The sequence below is a fragment of the Sordaria macrospora genome, chromosome 7, assembly GCF_033870435.1.
Source record: "Sordaria macrospora chromosome 7, complete sequence".
In the NCBI taxonomy this organism is placed as follows: Eukaryota; Fungi; Ascomycota; class Sordariomycetes; order Sordariales; family Sordariaceae; genus Sordaria; species Sordaria macrospora.
Genome location: NC_089377.1, coordinates 1,230,803 through 1,254,636, shown reverse-complemented (window position 1 = coordinate 1,254,636; position 23,834 = coordinate 1,230,803). Strand labels below are relative to the sequence as shown.

At 52.7% G+C, this 23,834-nt stretch overlaps 6 protein-coding genes and 1 non-coding gene across 7 annotated transcripts; 4 read left to right on the top strand and 3 right to left on the bottom strand.

The window, feature by feature from the left end:
- Positions 1–594: 594 nt before the first annotated feature.
- On the bottom strand, positions 595–3,257 carry SMAC4_03352 (uncharacterized protein). The gene is made up of 2 exons (XM_024655458.2): positions 2,900–3,257; positions 595–2,844 (listed from the first exon to the last, which is right to left on the bottom strand). The coding sequence occupies exons 1-2, from the start codon at positions 3,192–3,194 to the stop codon at positions 1,016–1,018; spliced, it is 2,124 nt and encodes a 707-aa protein (XP_024511343.2). The 5' UTR covers positions 3,195–3,257; the 3' UTR covers positions 595–1,015.
- Positions 3,258–3,521: 264 nt separating this feature from the next.
- On the top strand, positions 3,522–6,233 carry SMAC4_03353 (uncharacterized protein). Its single transcript, XM_003352987.2, has 2 exons — positions 3,522–4,840; positions 4,980–6,233. The coding sequence occupies exons 1-2, from the start codon at positions 4,335–4,337 to the stop codon at positions 5,764–5,766; spliced, it is 1,293 nt and encodes a 430-aa protein (XP_003353035.1). The 5' UTR covers positions 3,522–4,334; the 3' UTR covers positions 5,767–6,233.
- Positions 6,234–6,239: 6 nt separating this feature from the next.
- SMAC4_03354 (uncharacterized protein) lies at positions 6,240–12,599 on the bottom strand. The gene is made up of 7 exons (XM_066089927.1): positions 12,194–12,599; positions 12,063–12,129; positions 11,579–11,959; positions 11,426–11,514; positions 8,878–11,373; positions 8,615–8,828; positions 6,240–8,562 (listed from the first exon to the last, which is right to left on the bottom strand). The coding sequence occupies exons 1-7, from the start codon at positions 12,269–12,271 to the stop codon at positions 6,596–6,598; spliced, it is 5,292 nt and encodes a 1,763-aa protein (XP_065947706.1). The 5' UTR covers positions 12,272–12,599; the 3' UTR covers positions 6,240–6,595.
- A 347-nt stretch (positions 12,600–12,946) lies between these two features.
- SMAC4_03355 (uncharacterized protein) lies at positions 12,947–14,039 on the top strand (the record flags this gene model as incomplete). Its single annotated transcript, XM_003352989.2, has 4 exons — positions 12,947–13,256; positions 13,340–13,419; positions 13,487–13,734; positions 13,815–14,039. 4 exons carry the CDS (start codon positions 12,947–12,949, stop codon positions 13,879–13,881), a joined length of 705 nt encoding a protein of 234 aa, XP_003353037.2. The 3' UTR covers positions 13,882–14,039.
- Positions 14,040–14,783: 744 nt separating this feature from the next.
- Positions 14,784–17,284, top strand: SMAC4_03356 (uncharacterized protein; the record flags this gene model as incomplete). The annotated part of the gene is made up of 2 exons (XM_066089928.1): positions 14,784–14,832; positions 14,901–17,284. 2 exons carry the CDS (start codon positions 14,784–14,786, stop codon positions 16,811–16,813), a joined length of 1,962 nt encoding a protein of 653 aa, XP_065947705.1. The 3' UTR covers positions 16,814–17,284.
- A 1,596-nt stretch (positions 17,285–18,880) lies between these two features.
- Positions 18,881–18,978, top strand: SMAC4_14071. The gene is made up of 2 exons: positions 18,881–18,916; positions 18,943–18,978. It is a non-coding gene; the product is annotated as a tRNA-Ala (tRNA).
- A 558-nt stretch (positions 18,979–19,536) lies between these two features.
- On the bottom strand, positions 19,537–22,797 carry SMAC4_12932 (uncharacterized protein). The gene is made up of 2 exons (XM_066091167.1): positions 21,943–22,797; positions 19,537–21,889 (listed from the first exon to the last, which is right to left on the bottom strand). The coding sequence occupies exons 1-2, from the start codon at positions 22,195–22,197 to the stop codon at positions 19,751–19,753; spliced, it is 2,394 nt and encodes a 797-aa protein (XP_065947704.1). The 5' UTR covers positions 22,198–22,797; the 3' UTR covers positions 19,537–19,750.
- Between the last annotated feature and the right edge of the window lie 1,037 nt (positions 22,798–23,834).

Sequence of the window (23,834 nt, the reverse complement as noted above, 5' to 3'; positions counted from 1 at the left end):
GCATGTGTGATAACTGCGGATAGTCTGCAAACCGAAATTGAACCAAACAGCCAGAGGACCTCGAATGGAAGGGAAAAAATAAAACCAGCAAATTCACACAGTCTTGTCACTACCTCTTCAACTTACCTAGGTAGAATATTCAACTTCGCCGCTTTCACTCAAACTCTCATCAAGTCTCTCAACCCCTCCCCTTACCTTACTTCAACAACTTCAAACCCAGAAACACCTCCCTCCCATCCATTCAAGCTACACCCATCCATCCCGCGCCTCGCCCAAAAATAAAAGACCACGCCTCTAAGCCAACACAAAAGAAAAGAACCAACCCACAGCCCATCATGGCCGCCGCCGCCACCCCCAACTTCGCCCAATACCCCCTCTCCACCTCTCATCTGCTCAATACCGCGCACTACCCCCTTTCAACCGAAGAGAAGCGCAGCGCAGCGCAGCAACGGCGGTAGACGACGAAATCGACACCTTCCTCTCCGTCCTATCAGCAGCCCAGTCCCCCACCTCCACCACCTCAACCAAGATCCAAGCAATGGACACCATGCGCGAAATGATAAAACTTGTCTTATTAGCGGACAACGTCATCGGGCAAGAAATCCGCAAGTCCAAATACTGTGTCGTCATTGGTGGGAAGAGTGGGCAAAGGGCGACGTGGGACGCAAAGCTGGATGCGATCATTGATACGTGGACGGATGCGGACGAAAACAAGTATTTTGAGGAGGAGGAGAGGAATAACAGGGCGAAGACGGGCAGGTTTAGGGAGTTGACACGCTTGGCGAGGAAGGAAAAGGTCTTTAAGAGGATGAAGGATATTTTGCAGTGGGTGGACGGGCTGGACGATACGGTGATGAGAATCTTAGACGCTGGCGTCATGGTAGACACAACACCTGCATGTAGGTAGGTAGGGTTGAATTACATAGCAAAGCAAGAGGATAGACGTGATATCGGACGGTAGAAACCCAGCACCTCAACCGCGCCGAAGAAACGAAGAGGTTTTTGTAACTCGAAACTACCAATACCGCCTCCACCGACTCAAAGCCCTAGTAGGAATCACCTCCCCATGCGCCTTAACCCCCTGATCCAACTCTCCCGTCGTTCCCACAAGCGCCACATACCCAACTTGCTCGTCCGGCTTTACATCCGCCATCTTAACTCTCATCTTCCTCAACATCCTCGCCCTTTCCGCCCCGCCGATGGCCGACCCACCATTGGGCACCGGCACGAACGGATTCTCGCGCGTCAAACTGGCGCCATAGTCAAAGATATCCGGCGCCGGCGTGGTCAGTCGCAGAAACAGGCCGACAAGCGCGAGAGTCTCCAGCACGGTAGTGCAGAGCAAGAGGATGGCGACCCAGTGACGGTTCAGCCCGTAGAGCTCGCGGCGGGTGATCTCCTTAGCGTCGGCCACCATGACCATTGTTGAACCACCAAAATGCCCATTGCTCGAGTCCGGGTATACGGGCTGGGACCTGATATCGTCGTCTTCTCCGGGATACTTGGCGTAGCTGGAGTCTGTGGCGGTGAAAGGGTCGAGGGAGGCGTAGTAGTACGTATTAAATAAGAGGGTGAGACGCCGGGAAAAGGCTTCGTCGGTGATGTTGGTGGGCCAGGGGCTCAGGTAATGGACCTTGAACGGGAATTGGGTAACGCCCCGGAGGTAGTTGTCTATGGTAGTTTGGTATCGAGGGGATCCGCTCTCCAGAACGCCCGTTGCGGTGGGAAAATGCCGGAGGACGTTGGCGATAACCGGTATGGCTAAGGTGAAGGGCGAATGGACGTCGCCTTCGTTCCATTGCGGCGCTTTAGAGCGCCGATATCGCTGGACACCGCATCCGAACGGTGATGAGCAGGCGATGTCGAGCTCGAGTGGGACGTTTCTGACAGTGCAATTATACAGAGTGTAGTTGTGTTCCCCTTCGTGGGAGCCAAAGAGAAGATGAAGGTGTCCACCAGCCTGGCGCTCTGGCGCCAGGAAGTCTGAAATCAGAAAGAAGCTGCCGGGGGAACCTGAACCGGGAAGCCAAATTTGGGTTTTGTTAGTACCATTCACGATGTCGCGATACAGGCTCGGAATGGTCCATCTATTTTCCGGTATGTAAGCAGGCGTCTTGTTGGACGGAAGGGTACGTATCACAAAGTTACAGTCGAGGTCATTGTAGGATGCCTCAGCCGCCAAGCTGTACGAGGTGGTCGAGTTGAGATTAGGCAGCCCCAGGACCTTGATACCGATCAAAAAGGCATAGTCCGCTTCTGTCATGTCCGCTTGGTGAACTGTTTGCCAGTTATCGGTCGATGGGTCCTGGAGGCGAGGGATCCTGGGCCGCCCCCAAAGGTCTGCCATGGACCGCCTCTGTTCCTCACCTGCCATAAGACTGGAAGTGAAGAGCGAGTTCGCACCTGTGGATGTCACCTGGTCGCCGCTTGCCGAGTTCATTGACGAAAGCGAGTCTGTTGATGAGTAGTACGCGATTACCTCGGAGTCCGAGATCTCGACAGTCTTGAAGAGCAAGCGCGAAGAGCTCTGGCCGCCAAGAGGGGAGAGAGCCCATGTGAGGATAATTATGAGACCGACACCAACGTGCGATCGGACACTAAACAAGCGGAAAAGACTTCCCGCAAAGCTCTGGCTCCCCAACATTTGTTCCAAGGCGCCAACGGAGACACCTCGAGATCTCGTGACACTCCATAATGCAAGTGTCTTGTAAAAGCGACCTGCTACGGCTGCGAAGACGATGGGATAGATGGTGGGGGCGAGCTTGAGGGCCTCAATGAGGTCGTGACCTCGAGTGTCGTGGTCCATTGGTTGGCGCTCTAGCTGTATTGCAAGAGCAGCCATGACTGTAACATGGCGTCAGCAAAAGAGAGGTTTCAATCTGGAAGACATTGGAGTTACCAAAGAAGGCCACTGGCGTAATGGTCAGGATGACATCGCCTATTGTACCTATCCACCATGTATAGCCCTTAGGTGCAATTTTTTGGGGACCCTGAGGCCATTCGGATAGTAACTCTTCATAGACCACAGCTGAACCTGAACCGTTCAGTCCTTTTCGAGACCCATCCTCAATTGAAGCTCCCATACAACTGGTTGTTTCGGATAACGGAACGAAAGCCGAGCCCTCCTCGTTGACGACTTGGCCCTGATAAGGTGGTTGAGTTCGACGTTGTTGGCCATGATGGTATATGCGCATTACGAAGAGCAAGTGTAGGCAAATTGAGTGGGGGTCGGAAACTGACAGTCCATATAAAAAGACATGAAGGAGGAACACGGAATCAAGAGGGATGACCCCCTTGATAAATCCTGAGAGACCGTTCTAGGCATATTATGATACCAATAGTAAAGAAGACCAGTGACATTACCTGACCTGCATCGAGAACTGGATCAGGCCCCGGGGTTGACTAACACGGGCCATGGAGGCAGACTTCATGTAAATAATCGGAGAAAATCTGGAGGGCGAACTTTGCTGAGCCTGGTAAGTATGACATTCGAGCTGGTGAATAGGGCTTTCTATATTCGGTCGGAGGCTTGGGGGTCCCCAAACAGCCTGCCGTGCCCCTGCGTAACCTGCCGTGTCCAGGCCTAGCTTATCGTTGTGGCGGCGGTGTCAGGATCCGAGTTTATCGCGCGAGGCTCTTAACGGGGCCACTTCATATCTCTGCCGGGAGGCAGCATTTCGAAAGCCGGTAAGCAGCACTTCGTGGTACTTGTGAGACAGACCACAGGAGATGAGCCATCCGCCAGTGGAATTACCCTGCGAAAGGGTTGGCAGGGAGTGTACGAATCCTTCGTTGCACAAAAATTGAGGGTCAACCGTTGATCTGACGTCTATTGCTGCTTGCGCCATGGATGACATTGAACGATAAAAAGGGCAGTATGAGCATTGAAGTGATGGTGGGAGGCATGGAAGGGAGACAGAAGGATAAAAAGTGGTCGTGGTGTGATGTTCAGTTAAGGTATAAGTTGTTGTCTTGTGCAGACGGCAGAGACAAACCAACAAAGTTCACAACTCTTATACTAACCTCATAAGCCTAAAGATGTGGGGCTGTTGGCTTGCACAAAGCTGTGGAGCTTCTGATTGGCCTAGTCTCATTTTGTCCGTAGCTTAAGTGGATCTCATGCCCCAAGCTCCTTCAGGCAATCCGCTTTCTGACGTAGGTACCCCCGTACCTACCCGCACCGACTGCACAGCTGCCCGCACACCCACTGGAGCTTCACAAGAGCCTCCAACGGCCAGACTCAACACCAAACACCAACAAAACCCACGACACCGAAGCCGACGACAGCAACCGGCAAGTGCTTGTGGTCGACATCCGCACACACATAAACAGCCATGACCATGACAGCAGCGACAACACAAAGGGCCCTTGTGCCCCTCGCGCGACACCAGCAAAGACTCCTCTCCTCTACCTCGGCGCGATCCCTCTCTACCCTCTCGTCCACCCGTCGCACAACAGCTTCAGCTTCTTCCTCGACGGCTACAAGCTCAGCAGCAGCCAAATTCCACACTACCAGCAACAATGCCATCCCCTCGGGCGGCTTCGGCGGCGGTGGCGGCATCCCGACCTACTTCCAGAAGCCCTCGCTACCGGCCAACACCATCATCCGCTTCGTGCCTCAGCAGACAGCCTGGATCGTCGAACGCATGGGCAAGTTCAATAGGATCCTGCAGCCCGGTTTGGCGATCCTGATCCCCTTCATCGACCGCATCGCCTATGTCAAGTCGCTCAAGGAAGTCGCCCTCGAGATCCCCAGCCAGAGCGCCATTACGGCCGACAACGTCACGCTCGAGCTCGATGGTGTGTTGTACACGAGGGTGTTTGATGCTTATAAGGCGAGGTGCGCTTTCTTTTCTTTCCTTTCCTTCCTTTCTTCACTTACCCTGTTTCTCGCCGTACTCCCCCTACTTTTTTCCGACCATCTCCCGTTCTCCTCCCACCCTCTTGTCCCAACCAAACTAACCTTTTCCTCAAAACAGCTACGGCGTCGAAGACGCCGAATACGCCATCTCCCAACTCGCCCAAACAACCATGCGCTCCGAGATCGGCCAACTATCTCTCGACCACGTGCTCAAAGAGCGCGCCGCGCTCAACACCAACATTACGGCCGCCATCAACGAAGCCGCCCAAGCCTGGGGTGTGACCTGCCTCCGCTACGAGATCCGCGACATCCACGCGCCCAAGCCGGTGGTAGAAGCCATGCACCGCCAAGTGACGGCCGAGCGCTCCAAGCGCGCCGAGATTCTCGAGTCCGAAGGTCAGCGCCAGAGCGCCATCAACATCGCCGAGGGTAAGAAGCAATCCGTCATTCTTGCCTCGGAAGCCATGAAGGCCGAGCAGATCAACCGCGCCAGCGGTGAGGCGGAGGCGATCCGCCTCAAGGCGCTGGCGACGGCGGGCGGGATCGAGGCTGTTGCCAGGGCGATTGAGCAGGGCCAAGGTTCGGCGCAGAATGCCGTGTCTTTGAGCGTGGCGGAGAAGTACGTGGATGCGTTTGGCAAACTGGCCAAGGAGGGCACCGCCGTGGTGGTTCCCGGAAACGTGGGCGATATCGGCGGCATGATTGCTACTGCGCTAAGCGTGTATGGCAAGGTGGGCGATGCGCAGGCCAAGGCTATGGCGAAGCAGCTTGTTCAGCAGCAGGGTGAGCAGCAGGGCGAGCAGCAACAGCAGCAGCAGAAGACCCTTCCCGCGGGAGCTTCTGTTAAGGAGTCGCCGGTGGATGATATCGTCAAGGGGTTCGATCAGGCTACTGAGCAGCGCTAGATCCGCGGCAGCGAGAAGAAGAAGGATGCGATGAAGGATGCGCAGAAGAAGAAGCAAGAAGAGGAAGAGGAAACTCAATGGCCTAGGCATGAACCAAATATTTACTGGTTGGGCTGAGCTGATATCAGCCGAACCGAGCCAAGCCGAGTCGAGTTGAGAGGTGAAGGGAAAGAAGAGAAAAATCTATCCTAACTGAAGGTTCTCTTCTGTTCTCTAAACCCTATTTTGTAGTTGTTGTGTTATTACTCACCCCTCCTCCCTCCTCCCTCCCTTTCCCCTGTGTGTGCTGGTTAAAGAAAGAGAGGTTGCTGGAAAGAAGAAGAGCCCAAATAGTAACATTTGTACGTATTAGAAGAAGACTGAAGAGGAAGAAGAAGAAGAGCAAGGCGCGATATGAACCACTCATAGCATGCATGGCGTTTTAGCAATGGACGAACTGAATATGTTGATTATAATCACACTGCGAGCTGAATTCTTGACGAGGTCTGTAGAAAGATAAAGGGGACTTGAACTTGAAAAACTAACTAACGTAACTTGATTAAACCCTCTCCGCTCTACTACTACCAAGCACTACTTGCGCGTAAACTATCTACTGCGTACAGTATCTCTACTCATTACCGACAGCTTTTCCCGGTGGGCTGGAAAATCCCATTTCACATCGATTACCCCTCTGTCTCCCACATCCATAACTGATCCCATCTATCATCCTTCCACCAACCCCTTTTCCTTCACCCATCTCCTCCTTATCTTCCCCCCTTTCCATCTTCTTCCTCTCCTCCATTCCTACTCTCCTCTCCCTGCCTCAAACCCAAAAATATGCCTCCACTCCTCACTTACACCCCAACTCCCTGCCAACAACATCCAACGCCTCCCCCACCATTTTCAGCACCCTATCATCCCCACACGTCCCCGCAACCTTAACCATGCTCACCAGCAACGGATAAAGTCTCAACAGATGCTTCTTGGTCTCGCTATCCACATTCGGCGTATCCGGGATCGCGTCTGGCTCCGACCTTAAATCTACTAATCCTCTCAAAATCCGGTACAGTTCTTTCCGCTGAGAAAGAGGCTGCAGCATGCGGCCCCGGAGAGGTTGATCCGCGACGTAAGACCTGATTGACAAGGCGCAGCGGAGGATTAAGTAGGGCGCGGCGGTTAGGGCTAGGTGCACGTGGAGGGGGTGGGTTGATTCGGGTTTAGTTATGGTGGTATTGTCTTGAGATTGAGATTGAGAGTCTGCTGATGCGGAATCTGGTTTGGGGGTGTTGGTGTTGGTGTTTTCTTCCTCCTCTTCTTCCTCTTGGATGGCGACCAGAGCAAAGAGTTCGTCGAGACAAACTTCTGCCATGGCGCTGCGCTGAGTAGGCGGGGGGTCGATGGTGCGGCCGCGCCGTTGTTTGTAGAGGAGGTCGAGGTCTACTACCGTGTCATTTCCGTTTCCGTTGGCAGTACTGTTGGCGTTGTCGTGATCGTGATCATGGTCCTCGGAGCCGTAGATGATCAGAGCTTCGGCAGGTGCGGGCGCGTGGATGATGGATGTCCGGAAAAGACCCTCGGCGTAGGCTTTCCTTGTCTTATCAAGAATAACCTCAGCGCCGAGGGCCGGGATAATGAGCTCTCTCAGCTTGTGGAATGAAGAGATGTCGAACTTCTGGTCGTCCATGATGTCCATGCCGGTGGGCGCAATGGAACAGTCGGCGCTGATGATCCCGTTGGCAATGGATACGATGATCTGCCATATCTCCTGGACGGTCGATCGAGCCTTATCTATCGCGCGGATGTGCGGGAGTGTTGCCTCGAGCACAGCGAGGACTGTCTTGGTCGCCTCCCTCCATGGCTGCGATGATTTGGTGACGATCCTGAATTTGTACTTGAGGATGATGGGTTTGGCCAGAGCAGCGAGGGCCGTGGCAAACGCTCCGGTTTCGTAGATGTCGGTCTCAGCGGCGTGCTTGATGACCAGGGACTGCAAGATGGACATGCTCTCTTTGGACATGGCGACATATGTGCGCTTTTCTGATGCCGGTTTGTCGGGGTTCTCCTGGGCAAATGCCAGGGAGACGAACTCGGCAATCTGGGTGATCATGGCGGATGGAACTCCTGGTACGTCTGTTTGAACTGTGCAGAACACCTGAAGGATACGACCTTGCAACGGCGTGACATACTCGGTGTCGCTGGCGTATGCTCCAGGGGTGGCGTGTTGCATGGCGTCCCTGAGCAGGGTGAGCATCCGTCGGATCCTCTCCACGCCAAAATCATCTTTGATGAGGCCGTAGAGTTCCAGCAATGCTTCAACCCAGACCAACAGGCACTTTTGGTTATCCGATGATTTATCGTCCTTTCCATCTTCAGGAACTGGAATGCCTCTGGACCAGAGATCCCATGTCAAGTCCAAACTGGCCTTCTCAAGTCGCGGCTTAACGTGTTCAGCACAGCTCCTGAGGATTTCGCGGACGGCACTGTAAACTGAGGCGTTGATGTCGAGTATCTGGACATCCAGCATATTCGCAAAATGCCTTAGAAGCTGCTGCCAGGTAATAGCGAAATCCTCATGACCTAGAAGTACTTGGAGGTATGAGGCAAACAAGCCAGAAACGCCCCGGATAACGACGTTGGCTGTATCGGTCCAGCCCTCTCTGTCGTTCGCTTTAGCTGGAGACTTATGAACTGCCCGAAGCTCGTCCTCTATCGACGCAAGAAGCCTCAGGATCACAGATCTGATGCAGATCAGCCAGGCCTCGGGGCTCAGACTATCTCCATATGCAGAAATGATCCGGAGTAGAGTTTGCACAGCACCTGATAAGACTGTTAGCGAGTCTCACAATACCAATACCGTCATAACACTCACTGTTTCTCAGCTCTAGTCTCTGGTCTGTAGCAACTGAGGTGAGTCTCAATAGAAGAAGCATCCACAACGCCCCGCCAGAGTCTTGATGGGAGGGATCAGAAGCCAATTTGAGGAGCGCTTCATCACCGGAGTCAGTGACCATGTCCTGCGTAAGAGACATGACCTTGCTCTTGCCAGAAAGAAAGTCCGAGATGGCCCAGAAGAATGTGACGGTCTGACTGGTGTTAGCTTCGTGATATTTCGGCTGGGGGCAGGTAACTAACAGTCAATGCGACATTGAGGTCATCATCTTGAGTGCAAAACTTGTATAAGGTGTCAACAAGATTGAGAAAGCAAAGGTTGGGTAGCGAGGGTAAGAAGTCTGAGCATATTAGCTGCAGAGAAGCAAAGGAGGGCCTGATTAGTTTGACTGAGCGCGTCACGAGTCGGGGTGCTGTGGTAGATGGGGCATCTTGGAGTAGGTCTTCTTTGACAAAGATTGTATCGATTATGGCGAAGATGGTGTCCCATCCTTGAACAAGACTCTCGCCGCAGTTCTCTAGCAAGCCTTTGAGGCCTTCGAGTACAATTCGGTGGATGTCCATGTCGGTGGCGTGGTTGCTAAGGGACACCTCCCGACCATCGGTCTGAAGGGATGATAGCGAGTTGTGGAATGCTTCGAGAATACGAATCTGAATGGAGCCACGAATGTCTTCTTGCTGAGTTGCGACAGATCCAGCAGCCTCCAGGAGAATACGCACAAGCGTTTCAGCGGCGCGGGCTCTGACTGGTGAAGTATTAGTGGATGAACTAAGTGTGTTGATCAGCTCGGTAATCAACGGCGTCCAGCCCGATGCTTCTGGAGAATATGAGAGCAATCGCTCCATGTTGATGGAAGCGAGATCTCCCAGTTTGGCAAGAGCGAACTGGTCTTCTTGGTTCGCACCTGCCCCTGGAGAAGTTGTGATACTGAGGACCCTCTTGTGCGTAAAAGTGGGGGTACGAAGGGGACCCGGGGGAGGTGTCGGTTGCGCTTGCCCCGTGGGCTCAGAAAGACTATCGACATGCTTGACGAGAAGAGCGCATACTGCCTCTACAATTTCCACGAAAGCAGGATTGGGAAAGTCAACCGTACTCTCAAAAAGCCGGGAAGCAGCAGTCTCTACTGCTCGAATCTCGGTGTTGAAGTTCGACAGAAGTACGATGGCTTCCTGTTCGGCTTGTTGATCCGGCCCCTTAGCCGCCAGCGGTGTTCTTCCTGCGGCTTTGCCCGAGGTAAACAAGACGAAGTCTGCTTGCTGTAAGGTTTCCAAGAGAATCCTCCAAGTAGAAGACAAAGTAGGGCCCAGAGCAATCCCAAGGTTCAGAAGTGCCCGAAGACACAACAAATTCCGGGTATTGAGTGTTGCGGGAGATACGTCTATTGAATGCTGCCTTTGTTTTTCAGCTGCCTGGGCCGAGGCACTTTCAGTGGTAAGCAAGCCGCGTGCGTTGCTGAACAGACCGCTACTCGTCTCCGAAGTTGCTGATGCTGGAGTGTCCCTTCTGGAGGAAGTAGAATTGAGGCAAGCTGTGAGGACGTTTGGCGGTACAGCCGCTTTACCAAGCGTGGTCAGAAAGGCATCGCGCGGAGTAGTCAGCTGGAGCAATCCGGCCACATGGGCGAATTTTTGAAACGCCCTGACCAGGCCATGGTAGTACTCTGAGTCCAGTGCAGAGTATAGGAAGGTTGAACATGTGGCAAGAATTGCCGGCCAACATTCGTCGATGAAAGCGGCGCAGACTTTGATCTCTGGATACAAAGGGTGAGTCTCCAGCGTCAACGGATTGACTGGAAGCGGGTTCCGCTTGAAAGAGGTTGATCGCTCCCGATTTTTCAAGCTTTCACTGGGTGTACTGGGTCTCTCATCGGCAGTTAGAGCAGGCGAGTCTCGCCCGCCCTCTGGCTTGGCACTCTTTTTCCTTCGTCCCTCACTAGGCACGGTAAGGGGCAATATGAACTTTGCCAGACCTTCTGACAAGGAAGTGATGCAGGCCAAGGTGAGGCTATACACATATGACTCTGGAATGCTTGGGGGGTCCGTCTTATCAAGCTGGTCTATGCAGGGAGAACGCATGGTGCTCCAGTGAGTGCTGATGCCCGTGTTATGGCCATCTGAGCTGACTGAACCGGATATGATGCCTGTAACACCACTAGCCTCCAACATGGCCTGGTCTGTAGAAGCCACAGCGTTCGCATATGGGTTAGCGACTGGTAATGTTGACTGGAGCCCGAGACCAATCACAGCAGGCCTCTCGGTGCTGACGCGCACAAAGGTGGCTGTCAGGTTTTTGAGAATGTTCTTCTCGCCCTCTTTGGCATCGTAAAGCATGAAAATGCGCCGAAGCAGAGTATGGTCGGCGAAGATGCCTCTGAAAACCTCCATACAAAGAGACCTCTTCCACAATGCAGTGTCCTGATCCAACAGCTGGGTAAGGATGTCGAGGGCATCTCCGCTCTCCGAAGGGAGAACGGTGAGATGACGCCGGAGTAAAGTGAACAAAATGCGGACGAGACGGACACTGGTTGCAAAGTTCGGTTTACCTCGAAGAGCACTAATGATGAAGGGCATAACCCGAGTGCGCAAAATGTCGGCCTGCTCTGGGTGAGTAGTGAAGATGGCAGCATGGTTGGTCAAGACTGATTCTATGAGCTCAAGACCGAACGTCTGAGGCATGCCGGAGAATCGGAGATACTCAGGACGTTGATTCTCTGTCAGAAGGCAGATATCGTTGAAGACCTGTTTGATCAGTACGTGATGGTCCGTGCTGGAAAAGGGGGAAAGTAAATACCCTGTATGCATCCATGGCCGCAGCCTGGACTGGTACCGGCCCGTCTTGTGTAGGAGCCTCCCCAACGTGTTCAACCTCGCCACCAGCCCCTGCAAACAGTGGTTAGAATTATCATATTATTTGGTCTTTGATCGAGTAGGAGGAGTGACTCACCATCTTCAGCTACCACCTTGTCAAAGACTGACACTACCAGCTGCTGGAGGGTTGCCGCCGAGGCATTGTTGACAATGGCATTTTTACTAGACTGCAAAATGAAGCAGATATTGAGGGCGGTGACCAAAAGCTCGCCCTTGACCTCGGCGGCGTAGTTGGAGAGTAAAGATGGAAGAGCTTGGAGGATCTTGAGTTGGACATCTAATCCAGCTGACGTGGCCTGTTGCAATGCCTCAAGGACTTGGCTCAGTTTAAACCTGGGCAAGGCGCGTGATGCAATGAGGCGCTGGAGACAAACGATGGCAATGCCCGTGAACTTGACATTTTTGGTACCGCAGGCGATGATAAAGGGGTTGACAAAGTTTGAGCGTTGAGAGAGTTCTAAAAGAGTGTAAGCTTCTGTCAGACATCTGCGGTGGTTATGATCCCCTAAGCATTATGGGGCCCATGGAGACGAGGACAAGAATGGACAACAAACACACACCGGCAGATATTTGGGCTTCCGATGTCACTTTTAGACTTTTGAGCTCCTCCAGAGACTTTTCAGCGGCCTGTATCCATGGATGTTAACGAATGGTCCTTCGTATAAGACAATAAGCAGAGGGAGATACGGACCTGGCGCAAGTCATTGTTTTTGCGCTTGCTTTCCTGGATAAGGTTGGCAAGCTCGGATGCCACTAATTGGGCGGTCATGATCGCATTCCGGAACCTAGAACTACAGTCAGGTTGCCAGCACCAGAGTCCTGAGAAACTGGATTCAGTGAACGGAAGATGTCAGGGGCGTTGACTGTCTTTGATATCGAAAAGAACGCGCGTCGCCGTAGGATACTGAACGATAGTATGAAAGCGGTGATCCGATGATGCTGAGTCTAACGGGCGGTGATCTAGAAAATGGACCTTGTGACCTTGATGGCTGAAGTGGTCCTTAAAGGTGAAAATGAAGCTTTAGCGGAAAGAGGGGGGGTCATTAAATTCGAAATAAACAATGGCCAAGTAGTGGGCACTCAAAACACCGTGTCTTCCAAAACACTTTTCGTTCTTTCCAGTTGGGTCAAGAAGATGGTGGACATTCGGGTTTTGCACGATCATCAAAACGATGAAGTGTTGTTGAAATAAAGACAGACGGAATGTGCCATTGATACGCCGGGACGGGACGGCTTCAGTGGTCGCCGTCACTGAAGCTCCGTGTTCACTGTCCACGGCCCGCTGAAAGACGGAAGGCACGGACCAGGGAGTTCGGGGGCAGCTCCTGCTATTAGGTAATTGCAATTAACACACCCGGCAGAATCACTCACCGCCCGACTATACACCCCACCTTGTAGCATTTGGTCCCCGCACTGCCGTCCTGCTGGGGCCTGACAGTGACAGATGCAGCACGCTGACAGGGCCCACGGCCGCGCCCAACAGCCTGGGAATCCATTCCGGTGCGCGCCTTGCATCACTCTTTCTTTCTGCCTTCCACTTTCATCGGCGGTTGCGCAAACAGGAGATCCGCTCGTGTGCCATTCTTCTTTGAGCTTGTCTCCAAATCCACTTCCATTTTCCTTCTTCGTTACACATCTTTTCCAAATCAACCCTCGCCAGACAGACGCATCCGAAACAATGGCGGTTGCTCAGGTGCCCCGCAACTTCAAGCTCCTCGCTGAGCTGGAGAAGGGCGAGAAGGGAATGGGTGCAGGTGCGTTTCCGGTTCCCTGCGTTTGCGATGCGCCATGAATGATGGAGTCCGATGATACTGATAATTTGCTTCATCCAATATAGGTGCCTGCTCCTACGGCCTCGAAGATCCCGAGGATATCCTCATGACCCACTGGACCGGTACCATCTGGGGTCCCCCTCACGTACGATACTCCCGCCATCGTCATCGTCGTCATGGCCGGCGCACCCGACTAACATTGGTCTACATAGGGCCACCACGAGAACCGCATCTACGAACTCAAGATGGAGTGCGGCCCCAACTACCCTAAAGAGCCCCCCATTATCCACTTCGTTAGCCAGATCAACCTCCCCGGTGTTAGCCAAACCGACGGCCGCGTCGACCCCAACTACGTCGGCATCCTCCGCGACTGGACTCGCATCTCCGCCGAACTCTCGAGGAACCCCCGCCCGAAAGAGGACCCCTTGAGCCTCGAGGCTGCCCTCATTGCTATTAGGAAGTACGTCGAACCGGAAAACAAAGCAGCACCACAGTGTGCACAAAGGAAACCAGAAAGACGCTAACCATGCGGCATTGCAGGTATATGGAAGAGCACAAGAAGCTCCCGCAGCCTCCCGAGGGCTCCAAGTACCCCATGTACAAGTAAACATCTATCGGTTACCGTCACGGTTATCACGATAGAAGCAACAGTCTTTCAATACATTCTGGCGGATGTTCATATCATGTTCTGGTGTTTGGGGTTTCGTTATGGGAGCTAGGGAAGCATTGGACAGTTTCGTATGCAAACCAAAGTTATGACGCTTTACCACAAAGGAGACCGTCCAGGCAACTACGTGAATCAATGACCAGGCTGTAATATGCTGAAAGCCCAGGGCGGTTTTTGCCCACATGATGTGGTACCGGCATTAGTTATTATGCGAATCCGTAGACTCCGGGCGCAACGAACCACGCACTCCAAAGGCTGCCATAAGTACAAGTAGAAAAACATAGAGGGAACCCTTTGTCTCAAAGGAATCCAATGCGAATTTCGTCTTTATACAATACAAGACTGGTTTGTTTGTTAGTTTGGTACTTTGAACTAGGGTTAAACAGGGGATATTCAGAGCCCTCATTGGCCTCCTTTGGGTTTTCGTTTGAGGACACTGACTATGCGACCAGGGTAAAACACGCCACAGAAGCCTCTTGATGTCTCTGTCCGTCTGCTCTCCAGGCTTTCAAAGGCTGGAAGATATAAGAGGGCGGTTCCTACGGCATCGGTCCGCTCAAAACCCGAATGCTTTTCCTCTTCCCAGTGGCTCGAGGGTAGAAATGGGCGTTTTTTGTACCAGACTACCAAACAAACCAGGGTTAGTTTGTACATGTCGTCGGAAAGTGTAAACGGCCACACATGACAGCGCGTTTGTCTTTGAGATTGGATAAAACAATTATGTCACTGGTCCGATGTCTCCACTTTGTATACCTCTCCCAAATTCCATTTTCAAACAGAAAATCAAAACTTCAACATAACAACCTTTGAAAGGGTCCTAGATCCCGTGGCTCGACAAATGAATGCCTGCTTTCATTAAGCCCGGCCGCGATTCGCGGCATCGTTTCGCTTGTAAGGGATACAATTTCTACCACGTTATCACATCGTCTGGTCCTGACTGAAGCTCGTCCACCAAACAGGCAAAGCTCTCTTCAGAGCTCTTCTTCGCGCGGGCTACCGTGTCCCTCTCCCCCACGATGTCGCTACCGCCCTAGACGAAAAGCAAAACCCCATTCGCGCCCTCATTCGAAATGGCTTTCGACGCAACAGCTCCGAGATCAGCTTGCGCCTGGTCAATTCGGCCCTTAACAAAGGCTACCGTTTCCTTGAACTGCTGACCCTCGCGCGCGACGAGTCCTCGCCCGCCCACGCCGACGTCCTCCAGTTTCTGCGCGAAAACAACGAGCGTGTCCTCGCCATACGCGAAAAGAAGCGCCAAGAGGCCGAGATACCAAACAGGTTTGCGCCTAAGCCGGACACCGTCCCTCTGCTGACCAAGATCCCGAACCCGGACGGCAGGGGGCCACCGACCTTTGTCCCTACCGTGCGTCCGCTGCCGCTTGAGAAGCTATCCGGCGGCGTCCGCAAGCTGCCTACCCTCGACGAGCTCGGCGGCCACCCGTTCCTGCGCCTGCGCAAGCCGCAATCCGAATACCTCGGCCGCGTTCTCCGACAAAAGTTCAAACGACGCCAGCGATGGGCCGAAAAGTACCACGAGCTCGTCACTGAAGAACTGGCCGACGCTGAGCAGGAGGATGCCTGGGACGAAATGGTGGAGGAGATGCTGGAGGGGGTGCCGCAGCCGTGGGACAACCCGGAGTATTATGCTACTGACAATTCAGGTCGGCAGCGATGGACACAAAGCAAGCAGTCGGCCAAGCGGGTGCGGAAGACCCATGGGTCGTATGCGCACGCTGTCAAGCTGTCCATGACAGACCTCGAGTTTAAGCAGAAGCGCGAGTGGGACGAGATGATTGCCAGGGGCAAGGCACTGTGGAAGTTGGTCTTAGAGGAGAGGGCGCTGGCCGCGAAGGAGAAGAAGACCAGGAAAAAGAGGGAGAAGGTTCAGAGAAAAAGAGAGAGGAGGAGGGCGGTGAAAGCGGAGAGGAGGGAGGCGAGGAGGTTGAGGAGGGTAGCGAAGATGAGGGAGTCGCTACGGAAGTGGAGGGTTAAGACTCGGGAGAGGAAGAAGAAGGAAAGGGCTGAGAGAAAAGAAAGGGAAAAGATGCAGATGGAGCAGGAAGCGCGACAAATGGCAGAGGCAAAGCCTCAAGAACTGGCTGCTTCCACGACGGCTGCGGTTGAACCGGAGTCCGAGAAAAGGGAGAACCAAGACCAGGCGCCTCAGGAGGATCGTCTAAGGGGCTCACAGGCATTGAAAGCCACCCGCCAGCCCAAGAAGACCGATGTCCAAGCAGTACCGGATGTGAAGGATAAAGAATCTCCAACAGTACCAGCAGAATCGGCAGAGCAATCCAAAGCAAGCCCAGGAGAAACACCAGTGATTCTCCAGGCAAAGGAATTGAAACCGGAACCGGAACCAGCGGAGGTACAACCCCAGGAAGAGCCAACGCCCGCTCCTACAGCGCCCAAGAAGAGAGGAAGGCCAAAGAAGGTGGTATTCGAGACCCCGGTAACAGAACCCTCCGCCGAGCCGGAAACCACAGCGCCAAAGAAAAAGGGTAGGCCACGAAAAGTGGTAGCCCCTACCGAGGAAGAAGCTCCCAAGAAGCGTGGTAGGCCTCGTAAGGTGGTAGCCCCTCCAGAGGAAGAGACTGCTCCAAAAACTTCAGCTCCAACCACCGGCGCTTCAGGCGACGGCGGTGTTTCGCGCGACACTTTCCCGCCAACGGCCATACACCCAACTGGGCGGAATCAGATCTGGAAGCGACCCAGTGATCGTTTGTACTTCTCCACCTCGACCAGACGGCACGAAGAGGAGTGCGAAATCGGAACGCTTGCGGCAGATTCTGAGGTTCCCAAGAGGAGAGGAAGGCCCAAGAAGGTTACGGCAATGGTCTCCGAAATACCTTCTGCAGAGCAGGACTTTTAAAAGCAGCCTATTGCTGCTCCTATCACGGCTGCTGCTACTACTGCTTCTCCTACTGATACCGCCCCAACCTCAACAGCGCCGCCCACTGCCTCAATAACCCCCTCAACGGCGGCCCCCAAGCAACCCAGCCACCAGAAGAACTCATTTTCCCCACACGACGCTGCTACCCTCCTTGCCCAGGCTCGCATACAGTCCCTGCTCGTCTGCGCGCTCTTCGCATACCACAACTGCAGCGGCGAATGGGATGTTACAAAGCCCCCCAAGCGCGATGACCCTCTGAACCCGCTTGCTACCAGCGTACGCACCACCTTCGATAAACGGTTCGTTAGGCTTCCCACCAAACTCACCAACAAGACCACAGCCTCAGCCGCCCGAGCCCTAGGCCTCATCCTGGACAGCAAAACGCTCGTATTTTCGAACGGCTACCTTTTTAAAGACCAGGCTTTCGCGCGCCAGAGCGACGTGGCATAGCTCGGCGCAATTGCAACGACGGGGTTCGGATTCCGAATTAATCCTGCTCTCAAGGCTATGTGGCGCCAGCGCCGCGGAAGATACACCATGGACCTGTGGGAAGGGTTTCTTTACAGGTGGGTGGAGGGTCACAGTACCTCGCAATTCTCAATCGAGACATTCCCACCTTGAAAGACACCTTCCTGGTGGCCCGAACCAACTCCGGAGTCACAGGAGATAGTAATCAAGGCTCTAGCACAGGCCGTGCTGGACGAACTGGTCATGTGTTCGAGATTCAAGTATGAGCTGGTCATGGATCAGAGGGATGATCGGTCGACCAAGTTGAGTTCGCTAGTCAGGCTTCCTGAGAAGGTAAAGAGTGTGCTTGGGATGAGCATGGCAGAAGAATGGACAGCGAATGAGTCGGTGCTATGGGTCGGGGAGGTGATGGAACTCGAAAAGGCGCTGGAGAAGGATTATCAGATGTGGAGAAACCAGTCGGAGGCAAAGAAGGCGAGGTGGACGGAGATTAAAAGGATTAAAGAATCCCATGCTGAGAGAGCAGAAAGGGGGGAGGAAACCCGCCCGAGAATCATTCGACGGGTCTGGTCACCACCGCACGTCGGAGAAGTCTTTGACGGCTCCAAGTTTCTGACGCCTCGTGCATCTCTGTCGTTTACAGCATCATGGGGTAAACTGTTTATGTCAGCTGCTGCTCTTAGGCGTACGAAGCGTAGAGGTAGAAGACTAGCCGGTGTGTATCTACCCTTCCCGGGCCACAATAAGTACTATTAATCAAGTACAATACACTTCTTATATCTCTGCACTCACTCGGTAGTGGTTGATACATATGGTAGTAGACTAGACTAGGTAATCGTCGGGCTTTCTTTACATACGCACGTCAATGTCTTGTTCATGAATGATGATAATCATCGGCCTTATAATATATGAGAGAGACGCTCTGACCTCCTGGACTCTCTTTACCTTATCATGTTTATGAGTGAACTTGAAAGGCCGGTCATCGATCACCCCTACGAGCTCCCTGCGTAGGTAGAGAGATAACTAAAGAAGATACTCTTCAGAAAGACATCCGAATGGCCATTTCTGCCTACCACCTACTTCAAGCATCATGTACCCCAAGGGAACCTCTCCCCCCTCCCCCTCACCACACCACCACCTAATGCCTCTTGCCTAGATAGGTACTCGGACGTTAAGTAGTTATGCTAGTTAGCATTAACATAATCAGCAAGAACAACAAGAACAACAAGACGGCGGCGGCGGCGTTGGGCGAAGACAGGATTCATCTTACAAAGTACCTACCACCTAAGGTACTTCTACTTATTTACCTCTACACTTAGAAACTAGGTTGGAACGAAATGATATAAACCAACTGAACCTGTCTGTCTCAATCTCTCGATAGTACCGTAATGCATCTACCCGTTTCCATTGATGACGGTGCAAGCCCCACTTCCAGGTTGCCAAGATGTTTGTTTGTCTGTCCACGAAACCTTCCATTCACTCCTTGCCTCCTTCCTTCCCCTTCTCTACATAGCTCCTTCCCTCCCGTCTTCCCCTTATAACCTTTCCGTTTAACACCAACTCTCAACAAACCTCAAAGGGCGTATAGTTCAGTGGTAGAACGTCTGTTTTGCAATGCTTTGTTTGGCATGACGTGCTTATACAGAAGGTCCCGCGTTCAATCCGCGGTTCGTCCACAGTCTTTTTTATTTCTTTTCTTACACTGTTATTTGGTGCTTCGTTTCTTTTGTTCTGTTCTGTTGGTGTGGAGGACCGAGGTCAGGTGGGTGAGAGATAGGTAGGTAGGTGGATGGCTTGTGTCTTTTGGGGGTTACCTTCTTCTTGGTGTTGACAGTTATTTACCAGGAGTCTGTCTGACTACATGACCACCGCGAGCATTCGTTGCAGTGGGCCTTTGTTTTGTGGGTGAACATGCTCCTTCCTGCCCTAGTGTGGCCTGATCTTGCCCTCTCCTCTGTCTCTTGTTCCTTCCATTTCTTCTTTCCTTCCTCTTTGTCGCGTTGTTCGTCTCACGCTCATCGGGCCGTCTTCTTTTGCCCTGATATTGTTTTCCTTCGCTCTTCCCGTGCTGGTCCCCTTTACTAGAACTATATAGTAAGCAAGTATTACTGCAAAACCACGAACGGTGACAACTGAGAATTGGCGCCTCACCACATACCTGTATTCAAGGACGAATACAATTACCCTTTAACTACGCTCAGTTTCTAATACAGAGATGTACAGATATTCATTCCATTCACCGCGCCCTAAATCTACACCATATCATACAAACACGATCGGACCGTGGTTCCCCCTTAAAGAAAAGGAAAAAAAAGCAACAAACCCAACCTAATTCAGCCGTACCGTAACTCCAGACCACACAAAACCGAAACCAAAAACCAAAACCAAACCCACAAAGAAAATAGAACAGAAAACAGGCCGAAACCCATAGATAAATAAGTAAATACCTCACAGCGGCACAGACATCTCCACACTCTTCCAAAAAGCAGTGTTAATATCCTCCACTCCAATCCCCGGCGTCCTGCCCAGACAGATGGCTCGTTCCACCAGTTCTGTCACTAGCCGATTGACGTCTATGGTGACTAGCATTCGTTGATTCCACATTTGTTGTGGTTGTGGTTGTCTTGGTGGCGGTAGTGGTGACGGAAAGCTAGTGGTGGTGGAAGAAACTGGTTGATCAAAGGAGGAACCCGTGGCTGATCGTGAGGAGGAGTGGGAGGAACTATGATGGCTTTTGGGGGACATGTACATGTTGTTTTGGTTGTTATTGTCTGGTGACATGGAGGCATCAGGGGAGAAATCGAAGCTATGTGGATCGTTTGCTTGTTGCTGTGTGTGCGGGACGCCGAGGAAGCGAGAGGTCCAGTCTTGGGCTCCTGAGCAGGCTGTTAATGGTGGTGGTGAGAGGGAGGAGCTGTAGGAGCCACCAGAGCCGGGGGTAAGTGGTTTGTTTGCCGTCGTTGTGGAGGGCTGTTGTTGTTGTTGTTGTTGTTGTTGTTGTTGTTGTTGTTGTTGTTGTTGTTGTTGTTGTTGTTGTTGTTGTTGTTGTTGTTGTTGTTGTTGTTGTTGTTGTTGTTGTTGTTGTTGTTGTTGTTGTTGGTATTGTGGGAAATCATCGCTAACAATCGAGTTCGAACTGTAGTGCATCGAAGAAGGCGGTGATCCTTCTTCGCCTGGGATGCAGTTCTGAACAACCGAATCCAAGCAGGCAAGGTCTAGGTCTTCCAACGATCCTGATCCTCCATGTCCCGCTCCTCCTCCTTGAATACCACCAGCACCAAACTGCGCTGGATAAATCTCCACCGTATACGTATCTGCCCCCGGGGGGATCTTCACCCCTCTCTGATGAAAGTAATACTCCACCTCGTCGCAATCGTAATACGTCCCGTCAAAACCCGGCATCAACATCTCCATAGTCTCCTTATCCAGCCACTTATCCCTCGCATCATTAACATTCGGCAAGAACGGGCCCATGCCGAATCCCGCCGTGAGCTCGGGTTGTGGCTTAAGTATGTCGATAGTCCCTTGGTTGCCGACCGGGACCGTCTGCAGGTTTAAGGACATCTTCATGCCTGCGTGAAAAGTGAGGGCACTGTTTAGCGTTCCTCCAGGGGTTTGTAAATGCGTCCCGGCCCCGCCGAGGTGGTAAAAGGGGTACTGCCAGTTGTAGAGGCTCTCTCCGGCGCTTCTGGCGATGGCTCTGAGGGTTCGCTGGAAGATCATGTCGGGTGATTCGAAGAGGAGGCAGAAGCCGAAGGCTTTGCTGAGCTTGTCAATGGGCGGGTTGGGCATGGTGACGAGCATGTGGGCGCGCTCGATGGCGAAGCGCTGGTAGCGGCGACCGAAGGTAATTTCGTGGGAGGCATAGGAGAAGGGGGCGAGGAGGGAGGAGTAGGGAGAGGGAGAGGGAATTTGTGGAGGTTGTGGTTGAGGCGTGGAGAGGAAGTCGAGGTTGAAGTCTATGGTAGTAAAGTCGAAGGACTTGGGGAGAGATGCAGGGGCGCTGGTGGCGGTTGAATGAAACTCAGTGGTCTGGCTGGTGGTTGGTATGGAGAGACTCAAGTCCGGGTCCTGGGAAGGGGTCAAGTAGCTTTGCGAGAGTGGCTCGTGAGTGACGGTCAGACCTGGGTAAAGCTGTGGTGGTGGTTCCGGCGACTCCGTAGTCGACGGTGTCACAATATATTTTGGGGAATTTGTTTGGCTCTTTGGTTGTGTAGTTCCCTTTCGTCTGCGATCACTTCCAATAGAGTCAGTTGTACTCGTACTTCCTCGTCGTCTTCCTTCATGGTCGTCATTTGCGTCAAGGTCGTCATTTGCGTCAAGGTCGTCATTTGCGTCAAGGTCGTCACCGCCAGCTTGTATGATGGTGATGAACCTTTCCTTGGTAGCAAGAAGTTGTCTGCCTAATTCCGAAGAGCTGTCTAGTAAACCATTGGCCACGGCAAAGTCGTGGAATTTCATGAAAGCATGGTTCATCTCCTTGTTGACCTTTTGTAGATTCTCGACTTGCTTCTCCAATGTTTGTATTGCTGTCTCCTTGCGATTCCGGTATGCTCGTTGTGCTAGACGTATCTGGGTTCGCCGACGCTACATGACTATCAGCATCACGGCTCCATCCTACGGATTTACTGTCGACTCACGTCAGCAGCGGTCTCATCACTGACGTCCAGCCGTGGACGTCCTCTGGCCCGCTTAGTTTCATCCTTCTCGTGCGTTCCTACATCGGCCCCTTGTAGTCTTTGACGTTTCCGCGGACCGCCCTCTTCAGATCGTTGAATGGCAATGTTCGGGTGTGATTGACGAGTTGATCGAGATCGAGCGGGTGCCTGGACGAGGGGGTCGGGATAGGTCTCGACACCGAGGATTGCTAGGTCGCCTCCAGGATATCGCATCATGAAAATCACAGTCGACGATTGTTGGGTTCAAAAGGGGGATGAAGGAGGAGAGAAGCGGGAGACTGTGAGTGATAATGGACAAAACGGTAGAAGATGACAAAGATGCCTTTGAAGTCAGACGGGCGAGCTGAAGGGGGGAAGGAGCGCCAAGACCTGGGGTTCCTGGTGTTGGAGCTGATGTTTGCTGCGGCTGTCACAGGTTGAGAATAAGGAGCTCGGCCTGGGGACAAACACGCATGAGGGGTACGTAATCGGACAAATAGAGTCTAACGTCCAGAATGGTTTGTATAGTCACAGATCGAGCAGTATGCTTTGTTGAACATCTGAAGTTGTCAAGTTGAGGATTGACGATGCATGTGAAAGCTGGTGGAGTGGAATCTGATAAGATGCAGGGGCAGTTGACAAGGACGATGTGGTTTAGTAGGTAACCGTTGAAGACCGGCCTTTTGCGATTACTGATCACTGGAATGTGGACCGTTCCAAGTACTGGGTACTTGGCCTTAGCAGGCATTAAAGCTTGAAATAAAGTATCGAGGACTTTAACCTTAAATGCAAACTGACCGCTGAAGAACCCCGAACCGTTAGGGTCTTAAACGACGACACGACGTTAGCAATGATCGGAATCGCGGGGAACAGGACAAACAGCATTTTGATCCATGATGGTATATTCGCACAGCGTACCTCAGATATCTGTTTGGCCGGATGGCGAAAACCATGAACTACATCAAGGTCTTCGGAGCCACCATGCTCCGAATTTGGGGTGGCAGGAATTGCGGATTTGTCAGGTCGTCAGCAGGGACGCTGACCAAAACATCGATAAGACCGGGATCTGGGCGGCGCGGACCCAACAAGGAACTCCATGACCGCACCGGCTGTTGATTTAAGCTTCCGCTTTGCAATCGGATGGAAGACAAAGACGGACCGGCGGAGTTTAAAGTTCGTCCCCCCTCCCCGCTCCGGGCCGGTTTCCACTTTGGTGTTCGTCACTCGGTGGAGCTCGGGAGTGACCGCAGCCCCAGCTCAGCCCTGTTGGGCCCCATCCCAACTGGAGTTGGCGGGATCAAAACAAACATCGGACGGGGACCTTTTTATCTTGTTCTTTCTCTCCTTTAAAACACTCGACATGCCTTTTGCTGTTTATTCTTACGAGGCCAGCTTTTGTACCGTCCAAGCTACAGAACAGATCAACATCTGGTCAACCGCAGCAATGTCCTCGAATCCGTATCTTCAAGACATCATGGCGAGCATGGCTTGTTCCGCTTCTTGAAATCCAATTACATAACGGACAGCTCTTTTTAACAGCCATCGTTCTCAACAGTGCCACGCTCACCACTGCAGAGTGCTAGCTCAGCCGCTCTGAGGTCGGACTTGAGAAGGTGAGGTTCCATCTCCTGGCCAATGGCACTTGACTGGTTCCATGGGAGGGCGCCTTGTTACCAGTTCATGTATCTCGGCACTATACTTGGACAGGAAAAAGACTTTGACACTAACCGACACTGCCGTTTTTGCGGGTGCCTGCGGTGGATGCGCTCCTGCAAAATCCCCGGCAAGTGCAATGCCCAACTGGGAAAGTTGCAGTTTGCGTCGCTGTTCTGCATCCACTTGCACTTTGCATTTGCCATGTTCATCCCACCTGC